The sequence below is a fragment of the Oncorhynchus masou genome, chromosome 28 (assembly GCF_036934945.1).
Source record: "Oncorhynchus masou masou isolate Uvic2021 chromosome 28, UVic_Omas_1.1, whole genome shotgun sequence".
NCBI lineage: Eukaryota > Metazoa > Chordata > Actinopteri > Salmoniformes > Salmonidae > Oncorhynchus > Oncorhynchus masou.
The window spans coordinates 25,914,721-25,937,825 of record NC_088239.1 but is presented as its reverse complement, the minus strand read 5'-3'; the positions used below and the strand labels follow the sequence as shown (position 1 = coordinate 25,937,825).

Sequence of the window (23,105 nt, the reverse complement as noted above, 5' to 3'; positions counted from 1 at the left end):
GTCAAATTAAAAGAGACACCCTGTTTCGAATCAAGACTGTATCACAACCGGCTGTGATTGGGAGTCCCACAGGGCGGCGCACAATTGGCCCAGCGTCGTCCGGCTTTGTCCGGATAGGCCGTCATTGTAAATAACAATTTGTTCTTATCTGTCTTGCCTAGTTAAATAAAGGTTAAAAATAAATAAAAAATTATAATTCTTAAAAAGCCACACACACAAAAAAAAGCCATGATTCCTGCATTTTCACAGACCCTGTAATCAAAATACAGGTATTGGGTCTGTGTGAACGGTTCTCTGCTTTTTTGCAGGTAAATCCATGAACACTTCCATTGTTTAACACCTCCCTAAAATGCAAAAAGCCCCCATGGTTTTACAACACCCCACCACCCCTCCTTATTTGCTAGTTACCCACTGATATCTGTAGAAGGGATATTATACCTGCAAAAAAGTGGTAAATTAGGGGCTGTTTGAAAGGGGGTCATATAAACATTGCCTTGTGTTTTTTTGTAGGTAAATACCACATCTTCTGTCTGAAATGGGAATTAATTCAAATGTAATTTTAATTCATATTTACCAACATTATTGACAATTACAAATTTTGGAAAATGTACTCTGATTTTTTTTTTATAGATTATCGTAATGCTATTGATAAGGAAGACCTCGGTATATCCCAGCATTCCAGGGCCCGTTTCATAAAGCCTCTCAGAGTATGAGTGCTGTTTGAGGATCAGTTTTGCCTTTTAAATTATAATGAATACATTTATACGGACAGGAAGATCTGATCCTAGATCATCACTCCTGCTCTGAGATGCTTTATGAATACTGTGTTGACTGAGGGGATACCAGGCTTGTGGGAGGAGCCAGCTGTCACATTAAAGGGCTGTACTTTCTATTAATTGGCTTATTAAAGGCCCCTCCCTCCTCATTAGCAGCTATTACAAAACACTTGGGCCTATTACCCACAATGCACTCTGATGCTCTCAGAAACCAACCAATCTATTGCACTGGAGGTATGAGGTTCAGAGGGAGGGCAGAGAACAGCTGTTTGTTTTTGATGTTGTTTCATCTTAGAATATTATTTTGCATGAATTGTTTTTATACAGTAACATGCATTTGTACAAAAGAAAAACTGGATAAGAGATTTTGCTATACACAAAGTTATACTTTTGAGAAAATACACCAAATGTCATTACATCCTGTCTGTTGTACCTTATAATAGTTGTTAGGTTAAGAAAATTCAAAATAATGTGAAGAGAGAGTACAGTATGTTGTCAGTGTTGTGACTGAGACCCTTGTCCTGTGCAGGCAGGCAGAACCGGTCCGGCGGGCCGTCAGATGAAAGTGTAGAAATGTGGACTTCCCATTATTCCGTCTTGGGCTCGGGGCCCTCTGATCTCACTCTGGGGGCCAGTTATAGCAAGTAACAAGATCTAGGGAACAGGGCCGTAAATTCTGCCTGCTATTCGCCAGAAAGCCTCCCCCCCCCCCAGTCCTCTCCATCCACTTCTCCCCTCATCAAGCTTCAAGTAAACGGAGGAAAACATGAATTTAACACTATATAATATTACCACAGGTTGCAGTTTAAAAAAAAACCTGTCTGTTTAACATTTGTTAAACCGTTCCGATGACCATCGACAGCTTTAGCAGTGAAGGAAATGAGTTAATGATCTTCTCTCCACAACTGACCCGCTCCTCCTTCTGAGGCCAGTTCTCCATTCCCATTCTTTCTTTTGAGCTATTGTGGCATTTCACCATGTTTCTTCTTCCTTTACTTCCTTCTCTGAGGATACGAATCACATTCACATAAGGTACTCTATTCTTTCAGCGCCGTATCTCTCTTACCCAATGAAATCTGGAGTCAACTATTCGTATAACGTGAGTCCATTATTCTAGTGGGAGAAGAACATTCTCACCTGTCCCACTGAGCTTAGCTGTTTTGGATTGAGCAACAGAAAGAGTCCACCTCTGCTGCCTTCGACTCCCCGCGATACCGCGCTCTCTCAGAGAGGGGTCAGCCTGGGAGGCACCTCACGCATCCTCCAGCGGGAGCTGGCACAAATATGCACAGTCATGCACACAGCTACGGCGTGTCAGAACTGTTGAAAGCAATGCAACTAGCGTTTTGGTGCTGCTGAGTCTCTGTGTGCCTATGTCAGGCAGTTGCCTTTTATGTGTCCGAAAGGGATTGCTTTTTATCAAATGAGAGACGAACGTTGATGTGAAGTGGACTGGGAGACTGGCGAGTTCAGATGTCGATGTTGTCTTTAGATGTGCACATGGGGCAGGGTGTTTTTTTCCGTTTGACTCGTGTCTCAACCTTCGTAGTAGTCCACCTCGATTTAACTAACCAAAGTACTCTGAATATATAGAGAGCTATTTCATATATGTGCTGCGTGTCCTCCTTAACAGTAGCATAGTGTGGTGGGTGAGATTGTGTACGGGTGTGAAATGCCCTTCTTAGTGATGAGGTTCCTTGCGTACTTAACCAGCCCGAAGGTTGATCAATCAGGGCCGAGGCCTGGGATGATGTGGGCTGAGGCAGAGGAGCAACACCACCATGTGGCCCAGCACGTTCATGATTAAATATCAGGCAACTCCACTTGACATTTTATTAGTCCAGCAAGATGGATGAAATGGCATGAATAAAGTATGTTGTGTGTCCGTTCACTTTCCCACTCGCTTCTGCTGCCTGACTGCCTCCTCTACTCTGTCCAGGCAATGTTTTATTTACCTGCCCCTCACTTTCCTCTAACGGGTATATGTTAGGAAAAATTGAATGGATTTGAAGTTGCTTTTTTCCGTGCTTGAAGAGGAAATAGTTGATTCCTTCTCTTTAGCTTTCTTTTTCCTCCTCTCCCTCTCCATCTCCTCTCTCCTCTCTTTCTCTCTCTCTCTATCTCTCTCTCTCTCTCTCTCTCTCTCTCTCTCTGAAGGATTAGCTCTCTCCAGGAGTGAGACTCTCCTTCCTGGTCACTGTGTGTTTTGTTTGTGATTAGCTCGGGTTCCGTCTGTGCAGTGGCTCATTTCTGAGGCCCACTGTGACAGAGTGAATTGAAGTGGTTCACAGGGAGCTCTCTCTGACCACTACACTGATACACCGCTGCCCTAGCAGCCCGGGGCAATGTTACCTCTCATCTCTCTCACCTGGGTCCCCACCCACACAAACACCCTGACTGGCCCCAACCCCAACACCACAACTCATTACAGACGAGTAGAGTTAGTGAGGCGATGGGTTGTAGAGGATACCTGGCTATTTAAGGAACTGTTTGTGTGTGGGTGTGTGTGTGCGTGCGTGCGTGCGTGCGTGCGTGTGTGTGTGCGTGCGTGCGTACAAGGCACTGGGAGGATGGAGACATTTTCTGAGAGGATGTGCTGATGATAGATGTACTTCCCCTTCTCTTTCTGAAGTTGTTCTCTTTCAACACCCAGGAGTCCCCTTCTCTCCTCCCTGTAGCCCGGGGCATGCCAGAGGAACTCAAACAAGCCCTGTGAAAAAGGTTAAGTCCACTTGTATTTAATGTTGACTCTCACTTTGAACAAGGGCAACCAACTGTGACTTTTTTTGCAAAGTGAGATGAAGGGGATTGGTTAGAGTGGGTTGTTCGGTGTTACTTGGGAGTACATTTAGCAAACTGTAAAGAACCGCAAAGGACCGTCAAGTATGACAAAGGAGCATAAAAAAGTGAGAAGAAAATCGTACAATATGTTACGAATTTGTAAGTGCTTAAGATCCTGAACTGCATCTTTAACTTCCAAGCCCCCTTAAAATTATAGGGGAAAAGGCAGAGTCATTTTGTATAATTTCACTTTCATGTTGTGATTTTTTGTTGTTGTTGGTGTGTACACTTTGTTCATTCGCTTTGGTAGACTTTCTTATCTCGATGGCTGAAATTACATTTAATTACGGTGTGGAAATGGTTTTCCAAACAGCCTGTGAAAAAGCCTGCTGAGAAGCAAGCAGCAACATAAATGTTTCTTTAAAAAGGCAAAAACATTCACTCATTCATGGCAATTGTGTTTTGCCACAATTTGGAACAAAATGACAGGGCCTTTTATAGACAACTGAAAAGTGTGTACTGATCCAGTTGACCTTGCCTAACATTAACTCAATGGTCACTTCCAAGGTCACACAGTACAGTAAGTATGGAGGATGCAGTTGCCCTTAGACACTGATCTAAGGTACATTTTCCATCTCCCTCCCTAATGATTAAGGTACTTGAAAGATACAAACTGATCCTAGGTCTGTGCCTAAGGGAAACGTCTACCCAGAGTGTACACTGATGGCTTTCACACGTTTGTGACTTCCACACTGTCGGAGCGGTGAGTTCACAGGAGTATGTGTGTTGTGTGTGTGTGTGACACCTGGGCCCAGCTGTTATGACTTGAGCCCGTCACACTCACTGACTCCTGTTGAACAAAGCTTCTTATCCCAGTAATAGCATGGAGTATCGTGCCTGCTGGGATGTGAATCCTCCTTGCAGGGCAATTGTGCGATGTTCGCCTGCGTGTGTGTGTGTGTGTGTGTGTGTGCGTGCGTGTGCGTGTGTGTGTGCGTCGACGCACATGCATGTCTGCGGAGCAGGGATTTGTTGTTGTGTGTGTTCCTTGTGTGAGACACAGATCTAGCGTTCTCTCTCTCTCTCGTCACCCTGTCCAGCAGCAGATAGTGGCGTGTAAACTGTATACAACATCCTGACACTCCTCCAGAACCAACAGAGCTATATATCCCACAGAGAGGGATTTCCTCCTTGTTGATGGGACCATGAATAGAGAACCCCCCCCCTTCTCTGACCCTTTGATGTTAGGGGTCACAGAACTCCCAGCCCCCCCCATCTCTTAGTGCCAGGGGGGCATAGCTACACCCGGGCACGCCTGGCAACCCCATAGGTGCCCCTCCTGTCTCTCTCCTCCTGGTCTCTACCTTAAGCACAAGCAGACACAGGCAGGGTTCATATTCGGGCAGAGTAGAGAGACATTCTAAAGTGGAGGTCACCAACCGGTCGATCACCAAACTTTTCTGTAAAAAACCCAACGATAAAGCCTGGCGTTTTTATTTTGTTTGACATTTGTTTCTTGCTTCGTGCACTTGATTCAGCAGCCCTGGTGCCGGGAAGGCAAAGTGTTGCCATTTTGAACCATTTCATGTGTCTGGAGGTAGGACTCCGCCTACCCGGCAGGCCCAGAGAGAAGATCAAGTGCACATATAGGCCTATCGCTGGCCAATCAGATAGATCACCGTGTCTGCACAGCACCATAGACTGTAAAAAGAAGCCTTCGAACGCACAGCAAAGTTGATACTGTGAGATTTCAAAACGTTTAGAACCACGACTAGAGAGAGACTCAATGAATACAACAAATAGTGGCTGTTTTTATGAATAAATTCATGTTTAAGTTGCTATTCAGCACCGTCAACACTTTGTTCAAAACTTTTCTAAGCCATAAAAGGCGTGTTCTCCCTCCTTCCACACGCTACAACCAACACTGTTGCTGCATTAAATGAGTATAAATGATTGTTTCTATAAACTTGCATTGTTATGATTAGCGGTGTGTGTCTTTTTTAAATATCTAGTAAGATTCCAGTGTATTTGGTCATAGGAGTAACAACATGAACTGGTGGATGAGGCAGACTTGAGTTTCGCCATCAGCTGGAAGACTATGTCCCCTTTTCTCAGCGGAGGGACGGTGAGTTGTGTGAGAGGTATCCTCACCACTGCTCCCTCCCTCCCCTCAGACTGACCATCAGATGAAGGCCATCCGTCCAGTAAAAAAAAATAAAAAAATAAAAATAAATAAATAAATATATATATATATAATGCTCACTCAGCTGTGCCTTACTAGTAATACAACAAATTATCTATTACCATTGTGATGTATATATTTTCAAAATGGTCTAAGAAGAACAACATTAGCAGAGCTATACAAGCGTAGCGGCGGCAGGGTAGTCTAGTGGTTAGAGTGTTGGGCTAGTAACCAAAAGGTTGCAAGTTCGGAATCCCCGAGCTGACAAGGTACAAATCTGTCGTTTTGCCCCTGTATAGGCAGTTAACCCACTGTTCCTTGGCCGTCATTGAAAATAAGAATTTGTTCTTAACTGACTTGCCTAGTAAAATAAACATAGCCAATATGCAGTGATAATGTAATGGGCCTGTAAACCTACTGCACAAACCTGATTGCTACAGAACTGTTTTGAATGAGTTAATGTTGCATAGCCTTGCATAGTTTAAGTAATAATAAAATATCTGAGCGGTAGATCTCGGCTTGCATTTTGTCTCCGAAACGGTTGGTGACCCCTGTTCTAAATGGTGCTGATCCCTTCACTACGGTGGTGGGAGACAAACACAATATGAAGGTGAATGGTAGGATGAGGTTTAGGGTTTTTAGGTGTCCCTTTGAGTTACAAGTACACTACAGTCCTATAGCTTTGCCTTTGAAATCACTGGACTGTCTAAATCACACATTTACCCTTCCTTGCATAAGGCAATAAACCAATACCTGTATTTCAAACCAACTTTAATCTGATTTGTACACAAAATGTAAATGTGCTCGGTTCATAACTACTGCTGCTGCTCATTAGTCAAACCCTCTTCAAACCATGCAGCCACGTGGAACAATGTTTTGATTGGCTTGACTTGAGATGAGGATTTCTTGCTGTCATTAGCCTCCAAATAACTCCTGAGAAGTGACCATATACTGTTTCACTTTGAGCTCCTCGCTTCCATCTTGCCTGACTACGAGTCTCGTGAACACATTTCACTGTTAGTCTACACCTGTCGTTTCACCAAGCATGTGACAAATAACATTTCATTTGATTGGAGGCCATTCTCTCCTGCAGATTACATGCCAAGCTGTCACGGCAAAACACAACACTGGGTCTAACGCGCACACACTCGCCCATGCATGGACACACACGTGCACGCACACACACAGCCTGTTAACCAGCTTCAGGAGTTAATGACGTGGCTGTGCTATAGAGACGATTGCTAGGTAACAGTTTAAAGCTAGGCAGGAGTGTGTGTGTGTGTGTAATGTTCTAGCCATTAACTCCCTGTAATTGGGACCAGAGGTTTTACGTCCATTATATCTATAAGTGGCAGTCTGAGTCAAGGCAGACTATTTGGATTTCAAAATTAAATAAGCCTAAATTTAATCACCTCTGCTATATAATTGTCATTACTAATATGGAAAAGGCAACTCAGTTTATATTCGGTAGGAGTAACGTGGCGCAATGCCAAAATGTAGAAATGTCACGATTTCCATACTCATTAAGGTTAGTAAGCACCATATTAACATACAGGCACTCTGGCGATTTCTCTCATATACCCAGACCACAAATACACACTTTCTCTCAGTACTGAAGGAGTCATGCTCTCTCTCTCTCTCTCTCTCTCTCTCTCTCTCTCTCTCTCTCTCTCTCTCTCTCTCTCTCTCTGTGTGCTCCTTCTCTTTCTCTATTTGCTCTCTCTCCTTTTCTCCCTCCTCTTTCTTTATCTCTCTCTCTCTCTCTCTGCTCTCTCCTTCTCTCCCTCCTTGTCGTACTCTCTGTGTCTGGGCTGGCTCAGGCTCTGTATAGCCGTGGCCTCTTTGATCTCAGTGAAAGGGTAGGAGCTTTAAAGCGTCTGCTGTTTCCGCCGTCAGGAGCCCCTCTCTTCCTCTCTGGTTTAGACTTTCAGAGGGGTGGCAGGGAGGGATGGAGGGAGGGGGGGGGACGCTGTCAAGCTGGGGCCAGGAGAGGCCTCTGTTGCCCGACAGATCTCGGCTCCTCTCCTCTCTCACCCGGTCTGGGAACAGAAGCAGCCAACCCACCATCTCCCTTTCTCTTCACATTTTCTCTGGTGTATGGATGGATTGATGGAGGGTGTAGGGAGTGTTGTAGTGACCTGGTTCTGTGCTGTTTCTATGTGATGTATAGGGAACTATACATGAACTATATAGGGAATAGGATACCATTTGGGAGGGTCCCTCTGTGTATACAGCAAGTGGTAAGGGTGGTGCTGGGAGTTGCACTGTTGTTCGGATTTGGTTGTCCATAGGATGTTGTTTTGGTAGGGCAGTCTCTCTGCCCTACTGTAACTCCTCCCTCCACCATAATAATACCCTCTGTGGTTCTGTGAGGTCATCATCCCTCGCCACAGTGCTGTGTTGACATTGGAGCACTCCCCCAAAAACGATATAATCATCGTAGGCATAATGTTGATACAACCTTGCTCCATTTACAGAATTAGACCAAATTTACATGGAGACACACACTGCGGAAAAAAACGGTATCATATTTATATTAATATAGGAAAGTGTATATACTCTTGTCAGAATGAGAACAACAGTCCAGAATCCACAGACCGCTCCATGTCAACATGCAATATGCGTCCCAAATGTCACCCTGTCCCCTATTTACTGCACTACGTTTGACCTGGTATTGGGCCCTGGTATAAAGTATAAAGCCCGATGTCTATGAGAGCAGTTCTGGCAGGAGAGGAGAGGCCATGTGAGAGGAAATGGTTTCCATATGGAGGCAACTCCCTCTTTCCTAGGGGCCAGCATGCAGGATATCGTCTTAGAGGAGCTAATAGGAATCGAGCAGTGGAGGAGTGGAAGAAGGGAAGTGGAAGAGAGCGTCTCTTTTTTTTTTCTTCTTCTTTTTTGTTGTCTCGCTGCATACCGTGACCCTGCTAAGCCAGGGCGTCTCGAGCTCCCCGGGGTGCAGCTTTGATGTAAATCTTAAATCAGGTGTAACTAAGACGCTAGGTACCTCACTCGCCGGGTACCTCTGGGTTGCGCACACGCACACACACACACACACACACACACACACACACACACACACACACACACACACACACACACACACACACACACACACACACACACACACACACACACACACACACACACACACACACACCATCAGATTCCTCCCTGTCAGAATGCACTCCATCATAATGATTCATGTGTACAAGCAGATGCAGAAGAGATGGACTGATCCACCTTTCTTTCTCTCTCTCTCTCACTCTCTCTCACTCTCTCTCTCTCTCTCTCTCTCTCTCTCTCTCTCTCTCTCTCTCTCTCACCTCTTCTCTCGCCCACACACACATGCACACAGACACCCCTCACTACCATCTATCTCAGTCCTGTCCTCCTCAAATCCCCTCACACCCAGCTACGGACCCCCTGAGTCCACTCCTCTTTCCTCCTCCTGTCACTCCCCCTCTCCCTCATACTACACCATGGCTCACAATGGCTAAACTACTCCACTCCCCCTCTCCCTCATACTCCACCCTGGCTCACAATGGCTAAACTACTCCACTCCCCCTCTCCCTCATACTCCACCCTGGCTCACAATGGCTAAACTACTCCACTCCCCCTCTCCCTCATACTCCACCCTGGCTCACAATGGCTAAACTACTCCACTCCCCTTCTCCCTCATACTCCACCCTGGCTCACAATGGCTAAACTACTCCACTCCCCCTCTCCCTCATACTCCACCCTGGCTCACAATGGCTAAACTACTCCACTCCCCCTCTCCCTCATACTCCACCCTGGCTCACAATGGCTAAACTACTCCACTCCCCTTCTCCCTCATACTCCACCCTGGCTCACAATGGCTAAACTACTCCACTCCCCATCCCTCCCTCCACATTCATAGTCCACCTGCACACCCTCCCTCTTATCTCCTTCCATTTCTCCCCCTTTTCAACTGCTGTATCAGCCCTGACTCTCTCCCCTCCCCTCCCCTGGCCTCGCCTCACCTCACCAACCCTCCTCTGTCCCAACTCTGTTCCTCATACCATATACTCTCCCTCCCTCCCCACCACTCTCCTTTCCTTATAACTCTACCACTCCCCTCATCTTTCCCACATACTGTATACCCTCTCCTTGGCTCTTCCCCTAAAACCTCACCTCCCCTGTCCCACATGTTGCCTCTCTACCTCCTCCCAAAATACGTCCCCCTTCTCCTTCCCCCTCTCCATCTTTACCACATGTCTTCCCTCTTTCTCTCCCCCTGACCACATGTACTGCGTTACCCTCTCCCCACATTCTCAACACACGTCCCCCCCTCATCTCCGCCTCCTCCCCCTCTCTCTCCTCCCCCCCCCCCCCCAGGCCCTTCTCTTTAGCTCTTATGCGCTAAATTAATTGGAAAAACAACGGGACGAGAGCCATTTAGCCGGGGTCACCGTGTAGAGACGCGGCCAGCGCGTGACAGGGTTAATCATCGTCATGACGATGGAGGGGAGGGCTGGGTGGGCATGTGGAGGGCTCGGAGCCTCGCAGCACTCTGTTAGTCCCCTCCCCTAGACACTCTCTCTTTCACACTGTCTCTCTCTCTCTCTCTCACTCACTCACTCACTCACTCACTCACTCACTCACTCACTCACTCACTCACTCACTCACTCACTCACACTCTGTACTGATTATCCAGTTTATGTGTGTCCAGTAGTCACTTAGTTGCCCAGTTTATAGTTGTAATAAGTGTTACAGACCGTTAGTCTTTCTCTGAAGTAATTGTATTGAAGCCATTTTGTTTTCTTGCACCAGTGGGTGATGGATATTAGGGTAGGTACAGGTGGTGAATATTGAAGCTAGACTGTTGTTGAGATATCTATATTCTGCACTCACTTTGCTTAGCGCTGATACTGTTACACTTTCTCAGTGTAGTGTTACAGTAAACAATGTGTGGGTATTGTTTTAACACTGCATGGTGTAAAGCCTAATATGCATATTTCCCAGGGTGCCTTTTCTTTACGAGTGAATTCTAAAGTTACCATCCATGACTGCATTTGTTAGTGACTGAGACATTGTTATTGAATGATTGCGTTTTAAATGCCTGCGGCCTATGCAAATGCTAGCGTTAAAATATGACAATAAAATACATATAGCATAAGGCTTTACTTTGATTGCCAAGTTATACCCTAACACAGTGGTGTTAGGAAACTCCTGAGTTGCAGGCCACATCAGGCCTGCAAGTCACATTATGCTGGCTTGCAAAGTGATGTGTAATTCCTATTGGAATTTGATTCAGAATGACTGTCAGGGTTAGGAAAGTTGATAAGACTACCTAAATCACTTAAACTGGAACAACCATTTCAGTAACGTATGCAATAACTCTAACTAACTGATTGGATTAGTTTAGAAAAATGTATGTTATTTATCTTTTTGTAGAAATCAATGTACATGCAAAAACACAGATATCCAAAACAATCCTAAAAAAAATCGACCAGATTTGTTTGAATAATAATCAACCTGCTGTAGAGCATGCTGGGAAATATGATAATGATGGGTGTGGTTTTGATGGGACTGTTTTAATCTTCACAGTGTACAACAATAACTCTGGTTATTAACACCAACACTGGGGGTTATTGTACCCCACGGAGTGTTAATTTCACTCGTACGTAACTCCTGAATCAACACTAGAAATGTTACACTGGCCAATTTGCTGTGCACGCACACACACACACACACACACACACACACACACACACACACACACACACACACACACACACACACACACACACACACACACAAGCTTGAGCCCCGGAGTGGAACAGGGAGAGGAGTGCCCTTGCTATGCCCTCTGCCAATGATATAGGTGATATGCCAATGATAAGTAAAACTTTTCTCATGACTCCGAATTGGAGACGTGCAGAACCAATCCTTGAGGATGGAGGTGGTGTCATAGTCAACGTGACCTCTGAATCTAGTGGAACCATCAGTTTCATTGACCTTGAGTCACTCGCTAGTCATTCGTTTTCAAGGCTACTAGTTCTCAAGAAACCCCAAGCTAGTCCAGAAGCACGTAAGGTTGCATTCCCAAAATGTATATATTTTTCCCCCTGAATACTCTTTTCCAACCTTTACTTCAATCAGCTTCCTTTGCATTGTTTCCTGAATAGAAACAACTCCACTTGAGAGGATAAGAGTACTCCACACATAACTGCTACAGCATCACAGAGACGATGTCGTCATCGACTCCACGCAGAAGGAAAGAGAGCGCTTTGAAACTCCTTGTGGGTTATTTGCCGCAAGCTTGTTGAAAAGTATAGAGGGGTGTGTGTGTGCTCCAGTATTTCCGCTCCTCAGGGTACATTGTTGGCCTGAGCTCTTTCATTAAGGGGCTGTGATAGGGAGGGAGGTGAGGGGACAAGAGTAGCCGGTAGGGGACTTGGGGACAGGGTCCAAGGGTGTAATTGGGATGTTCCGGTCCCCTGGCCTTGCTCAAGATCACTCCGATCCAAACTCTGGACCCTTCCTTCACATTACATTACATTTCTTACTCTCTCTTTCTCTCTCTTTCTGTTGAACTCTTTCTCTTTCTTTCTTTCTTTCTTTCTTTCTTTCTTTCTTTCTTTCTCTCTCTCAATTATTCACTTGCTCATTCACTCTCTTTTTCTCTCTCTCTCTCTCTCTCTCTCTCTCTCTCTCTCTCTCTCTCTCTACCTCCCTCTCTCTCTCTCTCTCTCTCTCTCTCTACCTCTCTCTCTCTCTCTCTCTCTCTCTCTCTACCTCTCTCTCAATTCAATTCAATTCAAGGGCTTTATTGGCATGGAAAACATGTGTTAACATTGCCAAAGCAAGTGAGGTAGATAATATCTCTCTACCTCTCTCTCTCTCTCTACCCCTCTCTCTCTCTACCTCTCTCTACCTCTCTCTCTCTACCTCTCTCTCTCTCTCTCTCTCTCTCTCTACCTCTCTCTCTCTTTCTACCTCTTTCTATCTCTCTCTACCTCTCTCTTACCGCCCCCTCACCTCTTCCCCTCTCTCTCCTGGGGACCATAGTGACAGGTCAGTCCTATGAAGAGCCACAGTGGAGGAGTGGAGGGTCTAATTCACTCTAATCTCCCAGCCTCTTAATGTCTAGGCTGATATGTGGATTTCTCCTCATCCTCCAGGGAGGGGCTTTGTCTTCAAGGCCATCATTATGAAGTTTTCAAGCTCTCTTAGCCAATTATAAAACTGGACCGGTATTAGTCGATTCTTCTGAACTTCTTCCTCAGGAAATTCACTCTGGTGTAGCGGAGCCAGATTTCTAGGTTCTAATGTACACATTTGTTGTGTAGCGAACAGGATTTTTCATACAGCACATTTAGTTTCACAATGTAGTTTTTGTTAGACAGATATTGTTTGTGGTTCCTACTCATTGGTAATGACTGAGTTTACTACCCTTACCACGTAAAGCTCTTTAGACACTTGAATGTGACCTAAATACAACCTAAATAGATATCTAATGGGTTTATATCTAATTGATAAATGTTTTTTTGACAGGAATGCAAAGTTATGAGAAGTGCTAGCTTCTATAGCGAGACATGGTGGCTTGTCTAGTGGTGAAAGTGGCCTGACGTTTTGGTCTGATTAAGACACAGTGGTGAATGCAGCCTTTGATCTGAGGAAATGTCTGTGGAGGGAGCAGGAAGAATGCAGCTCTCTCTTTCCCCCTCTCTCTCTCCTCTCTCTCTCTCTCTCTCTCTCGCTGCTCGGGCCCTGTAGAGTGCAGATGGAGTGTGATAGTGTCACCATTCATTTGCTGGCATTGCCAGTCGGCTGACTGGGAGTGGAGAGAAGGAACACATGACTATTTCCATAGTATTTCAATGAGCATGATACTTATGTGTGTCCTAAACCATATAAATATTAGTTGGCTGACTTTTGAAACATACAGTGCTTCCAGAAAGTATTCACACTGCTTGACTTTTTCCACAATATGTTGTGTTACAGCCTGAATTTAAAATTAAATTAAATGGATTAAATGTAGATTATTTTGTCACTGGCCTACACACAATACCCCATAATATCAAAGTGGAATTATGTTTTTGGAATTTTTTACAAATGAATTAAAAATGAAAAGCTGAAATGTCTTGAGTCAATAAGTGTTCAACCCTTTTGTTATGGCGAGGAGTAAAAATGTGCTCGACAAGTCACGTAATAAGCTGCATGGACTCTGTGTGCAATAATAGTGTTTTAACATGATTTTTGAATGACTACCTCATTTCTGTACCACACATACTTAAGGTCCCTCAGTCGATCAGTGAATCTCAAACATAGTTTCAACCACAAAGACCAGGGAGGTTTTCCAATGCCTCGCAAAGAAGGGCACCTATTGGTAGATGGCCAAAAGTAATAAAAGCAAACATTGAATATCCCTTTTGAGCACGGTGAAGTTATTAACTACACGTTGGATGGTGTGTCAATACACCCGGTCAATACAAAGATACAGACGTGGTGACTTTAAAACCGTTACCGTTTAATGGCTGTGAGGAGAAAACTGAGGATGGCTCAACGGCATTGTAGTTACTCCACAGTACTACCCTTATTGACAGAGTCAAAAGAAGGAAGCCTGTACAGAATAAAAATATTCCAAAACATGCATTTTGTTTGTAACTTAAGGCACTAAAATAATACTGCAAAAAAAAATGTGTCAAAGCGATTCACTTTCTGTCCTGAATACAAAGTGTTATGTTTGGGCCAAGTCCAACACATTACTGAGTACCACTCTCCATATTTTCAAGCATAGTGGTGGTTGCGTCATGTTATGGGTATGCTTGTAGTCATTAAGGACTGGGGAGTTTTTCAGAATAAAAAGAAACATAATGAAGCTAAGCACAGGCAAAAGAGGAAAATCTGGTTCAGTCTGCTTTCCACCAGACACTGGGGGATGAATTCACCTTTCAGCAGGACAAAACCTGAAACAGAAAGCCAAAGCTACACTGGAGTTGCTTACCAAGAAGACCGTGAATGTTCCTGAGTGACCGAATTCCAGTTTTGACTTAAATCTGCTTGAAAATCTATTGTAAAACTTGATCAATAACCAATTTGACAGTGATTGAAGAATTTTGAAAATAATAATATTCTACAATACATGTGTGCAAAGCTCTTAGAGACTTACCCAGAAACCCTCACAGCTGTAATTACTACCAACGGTGATTCTTGTAACATGTATTGACTTAGGGGTGTGAATACTTATGTAAATGTGATATTTCTGTATTTAATTTTCAATAAATGTATAAAAACATGTTTTCATTATGGGGTATTGTGTGTAGATATATTTAATCCATTTTGAATTCTGGCTGTAACACAACAAATGTGGAATACTTTCTGGAGGCACTGATATGGAATCTGGCATCTATGTACAACTTCCGATGAGCTTTTACAGAACAGAGGTCTGAATATCAATCTAAGGTCTTAGATTGACCGTAATATCTCACACTGTCAAAGAAGAGTTAATGTACTTATTTCCTCTATATGGTTTTTCTCCCCATTTGTCTGTGTAGGCCTCCTTCGCTGGCCGGCAGCCCGGCGTTCTCCGACATCTCCCTCATCCGGATCTCCCCCCACCGGAACCCCTCCGTGGGGGCCGAGTCACCGTTTAACCCTCCGCACCCGTACATCAACCCCTACATGGACTACATCCGCTCGCTCCACTCCAGCCCCTCCCTCTCTATGATCTCTGCAGCCAGGGGCCTCAGCCCTGCGGACGGTAAGTCCCCACACTCACAACACGCTAGCTGCTTCCCGAACGCCACCCTGTTCCCGACAGTTCCCATAGGGCACTGGTCAAAGTAGTACACTTTATTAGGAATAGGGTGCCATTTGGGAGGCTGAAATTCTTCCTCTCATGAGCCCCCAAACAGTCATGCACTATGTTAAGGCATACGGAGTCCCACCATATCCGTTGATTCAGATCAACATGCTACATACTTTTCTGTAATCTATCTTTCACTAGACTATAAATCCCAGCGCTAGCTGGGCTAGCTGTACTTAAAACAATGCAATGTTGTACAGTACCACAGCGACCTGCCCCCCAGAGTCCCTAAGGGCCCTTAGCTTTGCAGGAAAATGGTCTACTGTGTTGGTGATCAATAGGTTCAGCTATTAAGAGTGTACAGTTTGATCCCTGTTACGAGGTGCTTCATGTCGAACAAAGGTCATGACAGAGGTGACCGCATTCATTTACTTTGTGCACGTGTCTGTCTGGCACGTGCACATGTAACTTTCTTTTGGTGCGTGTGTGTGTGCGCAGCACGTGCAGCGTGTGACTGTGTGTGCATAAGGGGAGATTTGACGGAGGTTCTTCTCTGGAGGATGTACAGTCCAGAGAAAAGGAACAGGGAGGCTCGGGTTCAAGGACCAGGGAGGGTAGGGTTAACAGGGGTGCAAATGAGCTACGTCCGAAATGGCACTAGGGCTCCGGTCAAAAGTAGTGCCCTGCATAGGGAATAGGGTGCCATTTGGAATGCTGGCATGGTGCCCTGCATGGACCGTTTTGGTTCCGGTCATAGATACAGACTGGGAAATCAATTACAGTCTGTAGTGCATGTGCTTTTAAAAAGCCTCAGCAGTGCTGCTCCGCTCCATCCTCCTGGCCTGGACCTTTAATTGAAGCCTGGAGCTCACTTACTGAACAAGGCCAGCCTCCCCTACCTCTCTCAGGGGCCGTTGGTAATCACAGCTGTGGCTGGCTGTGTTCCTTTCAGCGCAAGGAAAAGTTGAGGTGATTGTATTTGAGGTAGTTGAGCGGAATGATACGACCACATTGTTATGACATTGTCACTACACAACACAAAACCATTTTGTGGTGTTCAGCTCACGTGGCTTGGTTACTGTCACGGGTGCAGTCAGCTATGTCATGTGCCACAAATGGCACCCTATTCCCTGTGAAGTGCACTACTTTTGACCAATAAGGCTCTAGCCAAACGTAGTGCACCGCACGTGGAATAGGCTGCCATTTGAGACATGTCAGGGTCTCCAACTAAGTCCCTCAGTTCACCTCTGAACTACAGGTCCTATTAGGGCTTTTACTGGTCTCCTACCTTGTCCTCAAGTGCCTTTGTGAAGAGTTGGATAGAATGGGGGCACTTCCTCTATGCAGGAGCTGAGAGCCTCTTCTCATCCTGATCTACCACTCTCAATCGCTCCTCTTCTCAACATGCGTGGCACTCTGTGCTTTAACACGAGGCGGGCACTTTGGAAGGGGGTTTTTATTCCTAGTTTCTCTATTGCAAAGGGAACTCTCTGCTAGCGTTGCGTCACATCGAAATGCTCTTTGTGCTACTGTAAAAAAATAAAAAAATAAAGGGAAATGAGGCAACTATTTTAATCAATCAAACAGTTAATTAACCTATCAGCCTTTTATGTTGTTAGTGTATTGTCGCGCATGTAGGTTTCCTCCTATTTCAGTCTGATTTCTTTTTTGTACTGGAAGTACATTTGAATAATTATGAATTAATTAGCTGAATTGGTGAAAGATTTGAAGTGGGTGGGATTTAGTACCACCTATCTCTTGCTCTTTTTTTCCCCATCTACCTCCCACCATCACTCTCTCTAACCCTCTCACTCCTCTTCTTCTCACACTGGTGGTGATAGAGACTGTACTTACCCCTCTCATCCCATTGTTGCTCTGAAGGAGGGCCCTGTGACACCACCTACCACCAACTCCCGAGGCACACTGAGCTGCTTCTCCTCCACGTCAAATGCCACACAAGTCCCCCATCCTCCCCATCGCCACTTCCCCCCAGGATGGCACTACCCATGCCAGGAAATTCTGCAAAGCCCTTTCTGCGTACGAATAGAGAATGAGGCACATTACAGTTGAATGCAGAAGCAAAGCTAAAGCGGAACAACGAAGACAATTAAGAAACTCCCCCCTCCACTTAAGACATAATACCCAAACCGAATTAATTTGGGAATTTCTTCTTCCATCCAGTGAACCAATCAGAGATGCATATTGCCAGGCATACAGGCCGGCCTTGAGAGGAGATCTTTTCATCCCGCGTTTAATTTCTTTATTTATTTCTTCTCTTCTTTCTTTAAAATGGGAAGAAAAATAGAGGAATTAGCCGTAACACTTTGTGGGCTAAACTGATTTCATATTTGCATCCAAAACCACAGTGTCAGTCTTTTGTTCTCTCTCTTCTCTCCCCCTCTTTCTAGCCTTTTCTTGGTTGGGATATTTGCATATGGAAGAACGATTCCAGATGTTTATTTTTAGGATACGGTTCAAGGACTTATAGCTCTCTATAACTAAGGGAAGAGGTTGGAAAGAGAGGCAGATTCAGAGGGGGAGAAAGAGCGAGAGAGAGAGAGAGTGGGGGAGTGGAGGAGAGAGAGAGAGTGATGGAGATGGAGAGGGGGCAGATTCGGAACGTGTTGCTGTTTCTTTATGCATGCAGATCTGGGCAGATTCGGAACGTGTTGCTGTTTCTTTATGCATGCAGATCTGGGCAGATTCGGAACGTGTTGCTGTTTCTTTATGCGTGCAGATCTGGGCAGATTCGGAACGTGTTGCTGTTTCTTTATGCGTGCAGATCTGGGCAGATTCGGAACGTGTTGCTGTTTCTTTATGCGTACAGATCTGGGCAGATTTGGAACGTGTTGCTGTTTCTTTATGCGTGCAGATCTGGGCAGATTCGGAACGTGTTGCTGTTTCTTTATGCGTGCAGATCTGGGCAGATTCGGAACGTGTTGCTGTTTCTTTATGCGTGCAGATCTGGGCAGATTCGGAACGTGTTGCTGTTTCTTTATGCGTGCAGATCTGGGCAGATTCGGAACGTGTTGCCGTTTCTTTATGCGTGCAGATCTGGGCAGATTCGGAACGTGTTGCTGTTTCTTTATGCGTGCAGATCTGGGCCTTTTTGTTTCTCATGGAGTTTTAAGGAACAGAGTGAAAGAGCAGGTTGAGTATCTGCATCCTGCAGCCCTGCTACACTCCATAACACGCACGCACGCACACGCACACGCACGTACACACACCCCTAGACTTACCTATTGGCAAAACAACATCGGATGAGATATGATATGCATACCTGCATGAATGAACAATTCTGTTTAAAACCAAGACGTACAGTACTGTAAACTCTGAGTAAGCAGCTTGAAATCCCATCTGGGACCTAGTACACTACCTCAAAGCATGTCTGCGTCCCAAATGACACCCCATTCCCTATATAGTGTACTTTGGAATGCAGATCATGCTCCTCATACATCAGTTCTGTTCCACTCTATACATGATGGTGTTGCTAATGTGCTCATTACGTTACATTACATTACAGATGTGCTGAGTGTTCATCTACTGTAAGTTATCATGTGTTTGCAGGTGTTTTGTGGTAGGTGTTGTAGGCCTCTCTTATGGTGTCATTATCTCACCTAACGCGCATGCCCCCCCTCCCCCCTCTCTCCCTCTTTATCTTCCTGTCCTATCTGCCTTCCCTTCACCTCCTCCCCCCTTCCTTAGTCCCTCACACAGGCCTGACCACTGCAGAGTACTACCACCAGATGGCTCTCCTGGCGGGCCACCGTAGCCCCTACACGGACCTCCTCCCCTCCGTGGCCTCCACGGCCGGAGCCACCAGCAGTGCCCTGCACATGGAATATCTGCAGGCCGTGGAGAGTAAGTCTGCTCTGAGCTCAACATACTGACCCAAACTTTCAAATTCAATGGCTGTTTGTGTGTGTGTGTGTGTGGGGGGGGGGGGTCCTCTGTGTGTCTGTCTGTCTGTGTGTGTCTGAATATTGCAGATTGTGCAGGGAGAATAATACACCTATCTACATCAATCTGTTTTAAATGGAGCAAAACAACATACCAAACGAGGAAGGAGTAGTAAGCGATTTTAAACTGACATTATTTAAATGAGCCATTGTCTTAATGTGCTGGGCTCAGGCCTGTCTGTGCAGAGGACTTATGCTAATGAGTTATTTTAAAGTGTAAATAGGAAATTAAAGGCACACTGAATCTTAGGGAAGGTCGGACAGCCTCACCCCTCTCCCTTTGATGAGAAGGTATTTAGTCAGCCAGCCGTCGCTTTCATGGAAATCCGGGGTGAATTCACCCCCCTATTCCTCCGAACAAACTAATTAAAACTAGCCAAACTTGCACGGCTATCAGAAAATTAATTGCTATTAACTGAGAATTGGAATGTCTCACCATTCATCATCACAGGGAGAAATCCTTTCTTCTGTGTCAACGTTTAAGATTAATAGAGTGAAACAAAACAATTAGGGCCACAGTTTCAAATGGGAGATGATGCCGTGGCTATGCTAGCTCTTCACTACTTCACAATCGCCTGTGATCATTGCCAGTAATAACTCGTTGTGTTTCAACAATGTGTGTTCCACACACACGCCAGGAAAATTAACACTTTAAAGCTCTTCCTTTGTGATATATAGATTTTAGAGGAGAAAAAAGGCATATAGAGTGTGGCGTTATCATATCAAGAGGTTTTGGCTAATAATGGGGCCTAGTTGCGTCGAAGCTATCATAGTTTCAGTCAGTCTACTTCACATCAATGTAATTAGCTTAAGAGAGAGCCTGCTTAATGAAACAATGGTGCTGTCCTGGCTGTTTGGGGCTTCAATGGACCATTGTCACATGTTTTTACACTCTAATTAGCTAGTGCTATTAGCTAGCTCTAATAGTTAGTGCTATGCTAACATCTGTATTTAAGCTGTATAATTAAAAAATTGGCAATTTTTCTATTGCAATAGTTTGTTGTGTTTTTTACCTGAGGTAATTGTAAGCTTACTGATAAAAAAGGTCCCATCCTGTCCTTCCAACCTCCACATGAACTCTAAGAACAACAGTGCTTTATTTAATTCAATTCAGTTGAGGTACTGGTTGGACAGGATAGCTGTGTTAGTTTTCATATTGCTGCTAATTTATGCCCATGATTTATCATGTAGGTTATGTCCAGCGTATTGTTTAGAGGAGGAGGAGAGGAGATGGGGAAAGGAGAGGTGTTGTGAGAGGGCCAGAGGCCTCTTAGGTGGCCCTATTTTGGGGGTTTTGGGCTCCAAGCTCATGGTTTATTTTTACTGCCGTCAGTCAGTCTAGCCTGTCTGGCCCCTCCCTATCCCGTCCGTGTGAATTAATGACGCTGTGCCTAACCAGCCGACCCATCCATAAATCACAGGGAAATTAGAGGGACACTCCGGCTACCCCGCTACGGGCCACGACGCTCCCCTCTCCCTCTCTTCTACCTCTCCCTCTCCTCTCCTCCTGGTTGGGCCATTTATCATGTGGCTGCAGCATTAATAAACACAACTCCCAGGAGGCCCATGCTGTGATGGGACAGCCCCCCTCCTCTACCCCCTCCGCGGTTCATTCCCCCCCTCCCCATCCTAACTCACCACAGGTGGAGGCAGTCCCTCACCCGTGGATGAGGGGCGTAGTTTTTAGGAGGTTTGTTACAGAGAGATGCATGGGGGATATGGTTTGTGAGAGCGTGCCACAGGTCGACCAGGGGGTAGGAGTTTGACTGGGGAGTGTGGCAATTGGAGGTTCACGAGAGTCAGTGTTTGCGTGAATACAGCTGGATTTCCGAGGAACAAATTCCTCAAGTGACAAACACATTTTCTGAGATGTATTGTTGTCAGAGATTGTGTGTACGTATGTGTGGGGGGGTGGGGGGTGGGGGGGAGATTGTGTGTTTGTATATGTGAGTGTGTGCCTCCAACCTCCATCTCTGAGACGTCAAAGAGACAAAGGCAGGTTTTTATAGAGGCCAGAGCAGAGACAATGTAGAGAGGTTCCTCTCTCTTCTCTTCCTGGGGCTCCATGCTCTAAATGCAGGCCTACGTATGCCAGAAACTTCACCACACACACACAGTCAGACACAGACGCGCAGACACACACACACGCATATGTACAACTGATTTCCATGTGAATGGATGCCTCTGTAATCGCTGGATGTGTCAGGCGAGAGCGAGCGTTTGAATTTGAGGGAGGGAAGGATGGAAGGAGCGAGAGAGGGAGGAAGGGAGTGAGTACAGGGTAAGCTGGTTTTGTTTGCCCACGACAAAACAGAAAAGGGAAAACAGCTGAAATGTTTTTCCCTACCGAGTCTGAGTCACAAAGTCATTGTGTCAGTTCACGCACAAAGCACAACATCCCCGCAGTGTCTTCTCCCTCTGGTTTCTCCTCCGCTTCTTTACTTCTCCCTCTGGTTTCTCCTCCCTCCACTTCTTTACTTCTCCCTCTGGTTTCTCCTCCCTCCGCTTCTTTACTTCTCCCTCTGGTTTCTCCTCCCTCCGCTTCTTTACTTCTCCCTCTGGTTTCTCTTCCCTCCGCTTCTTTACTTCTCCCTCTGGTTTTCCCTGTCTTGTTTGTGACATCTCCGAGTGAAAATACAACAAAAGTAATTTCTTAATCTGTACATGCGGCTCATTGTGTGTGGAGGAGAGAGAGAGAAAGCAATGGAGAAAGGCATTGTTGTTGGCTGCTTGGTACCTTTTCAAAGCCACTCATAGTAATTCCATTCAACATTGACTGCATTTGAGTACTTGATTGACATAACCCAGTCAGTAAAGAGCTTTGACATAAAAGGCATCCCTGTGTTGTCTCATATGAAGTTCATCCATTGTCAGTTGCACACTTTCATTCAAAATAGCCTTTAGTGAGATAACCTTTTGTTTGTTGATTGGATTGAATTAGGTATGTCTCAGTCAGTGAAGCGCAGTCTATGGCCCCTCTATGTTTGTCTGTGGTTAAAGCCAAAGTAAGCTACAATGCTATAAAAGCACTCAAAAAGACAAGACAATCCAATAAGACAAGCCAACAAATAAACATACAACACAACAGTTGAATTAATCTCTCTCTATCACCTAGTAAGTTTCTAGCCAAAGAGGTTCTGTGGACTGCAGCTTCTTTGGGTCTAATGTCTCTACTCTACTGCTTGCCTCTCCTGCAGGCTCTAGGTTCCCCAGCCCCAGGCTGACAGCGAGGCCCAGTCGGAAGCGGGCCCTGCCCATCTCTCCCCTGTCGGAGCACAGCTTCGACCTACAGACCATGATCCGCAGCTCGCCAAACTCCCTGGTCACCATCCTCAACAACTCCCGCTCCAGCTCCTCCACCAATGGCTCTTACGGACACCTCTCTGCCGGGGCCATCAGGTACGGGATAAGGGCTGCAAAATTCCAGTAACTTTCCCCAAAATTCCCAGTTTTTCCAGAAATTCTGGTTGGAGGATTCCCGGATTTCCTGCTTATTTTAGCGATTTCTGAAAAACCTGGGGATTCTGGGAAAGTCGGGTACAGGATGAAAAAAAAAGGGCCAACATCGTACACAAACATATCTTTCGGTCACTCTGTAGGACTGTGGGTACGGGGATGGAGGGCCTGGGGCA

At 45.4% G+C, this 23,105-nt stretch overlaps 1 protein-coding gene across 1 annotated transcript in view; it reads left to right on the top strand.

The window, feature by feature from the left end:
* Positions 1-23,105, top strand: part of LOC135517423 (transcriptional activator GLI3-like) — a 135,077-nt gene that overhangs the window by 85,026 nt on the left and 26,946 nt on the right. Inside the window, 3 exon segments of the mRNA XM_064941688.1 lie at positions 15,264-15,469; positions 19,220-19,375; positions 22,671-22,872. Coding sequence (XP_064797760.1) covers positions 15,264-15,469; positions 19,220-19,375; positions 22,671-22,872 — 564 coding nt within the window.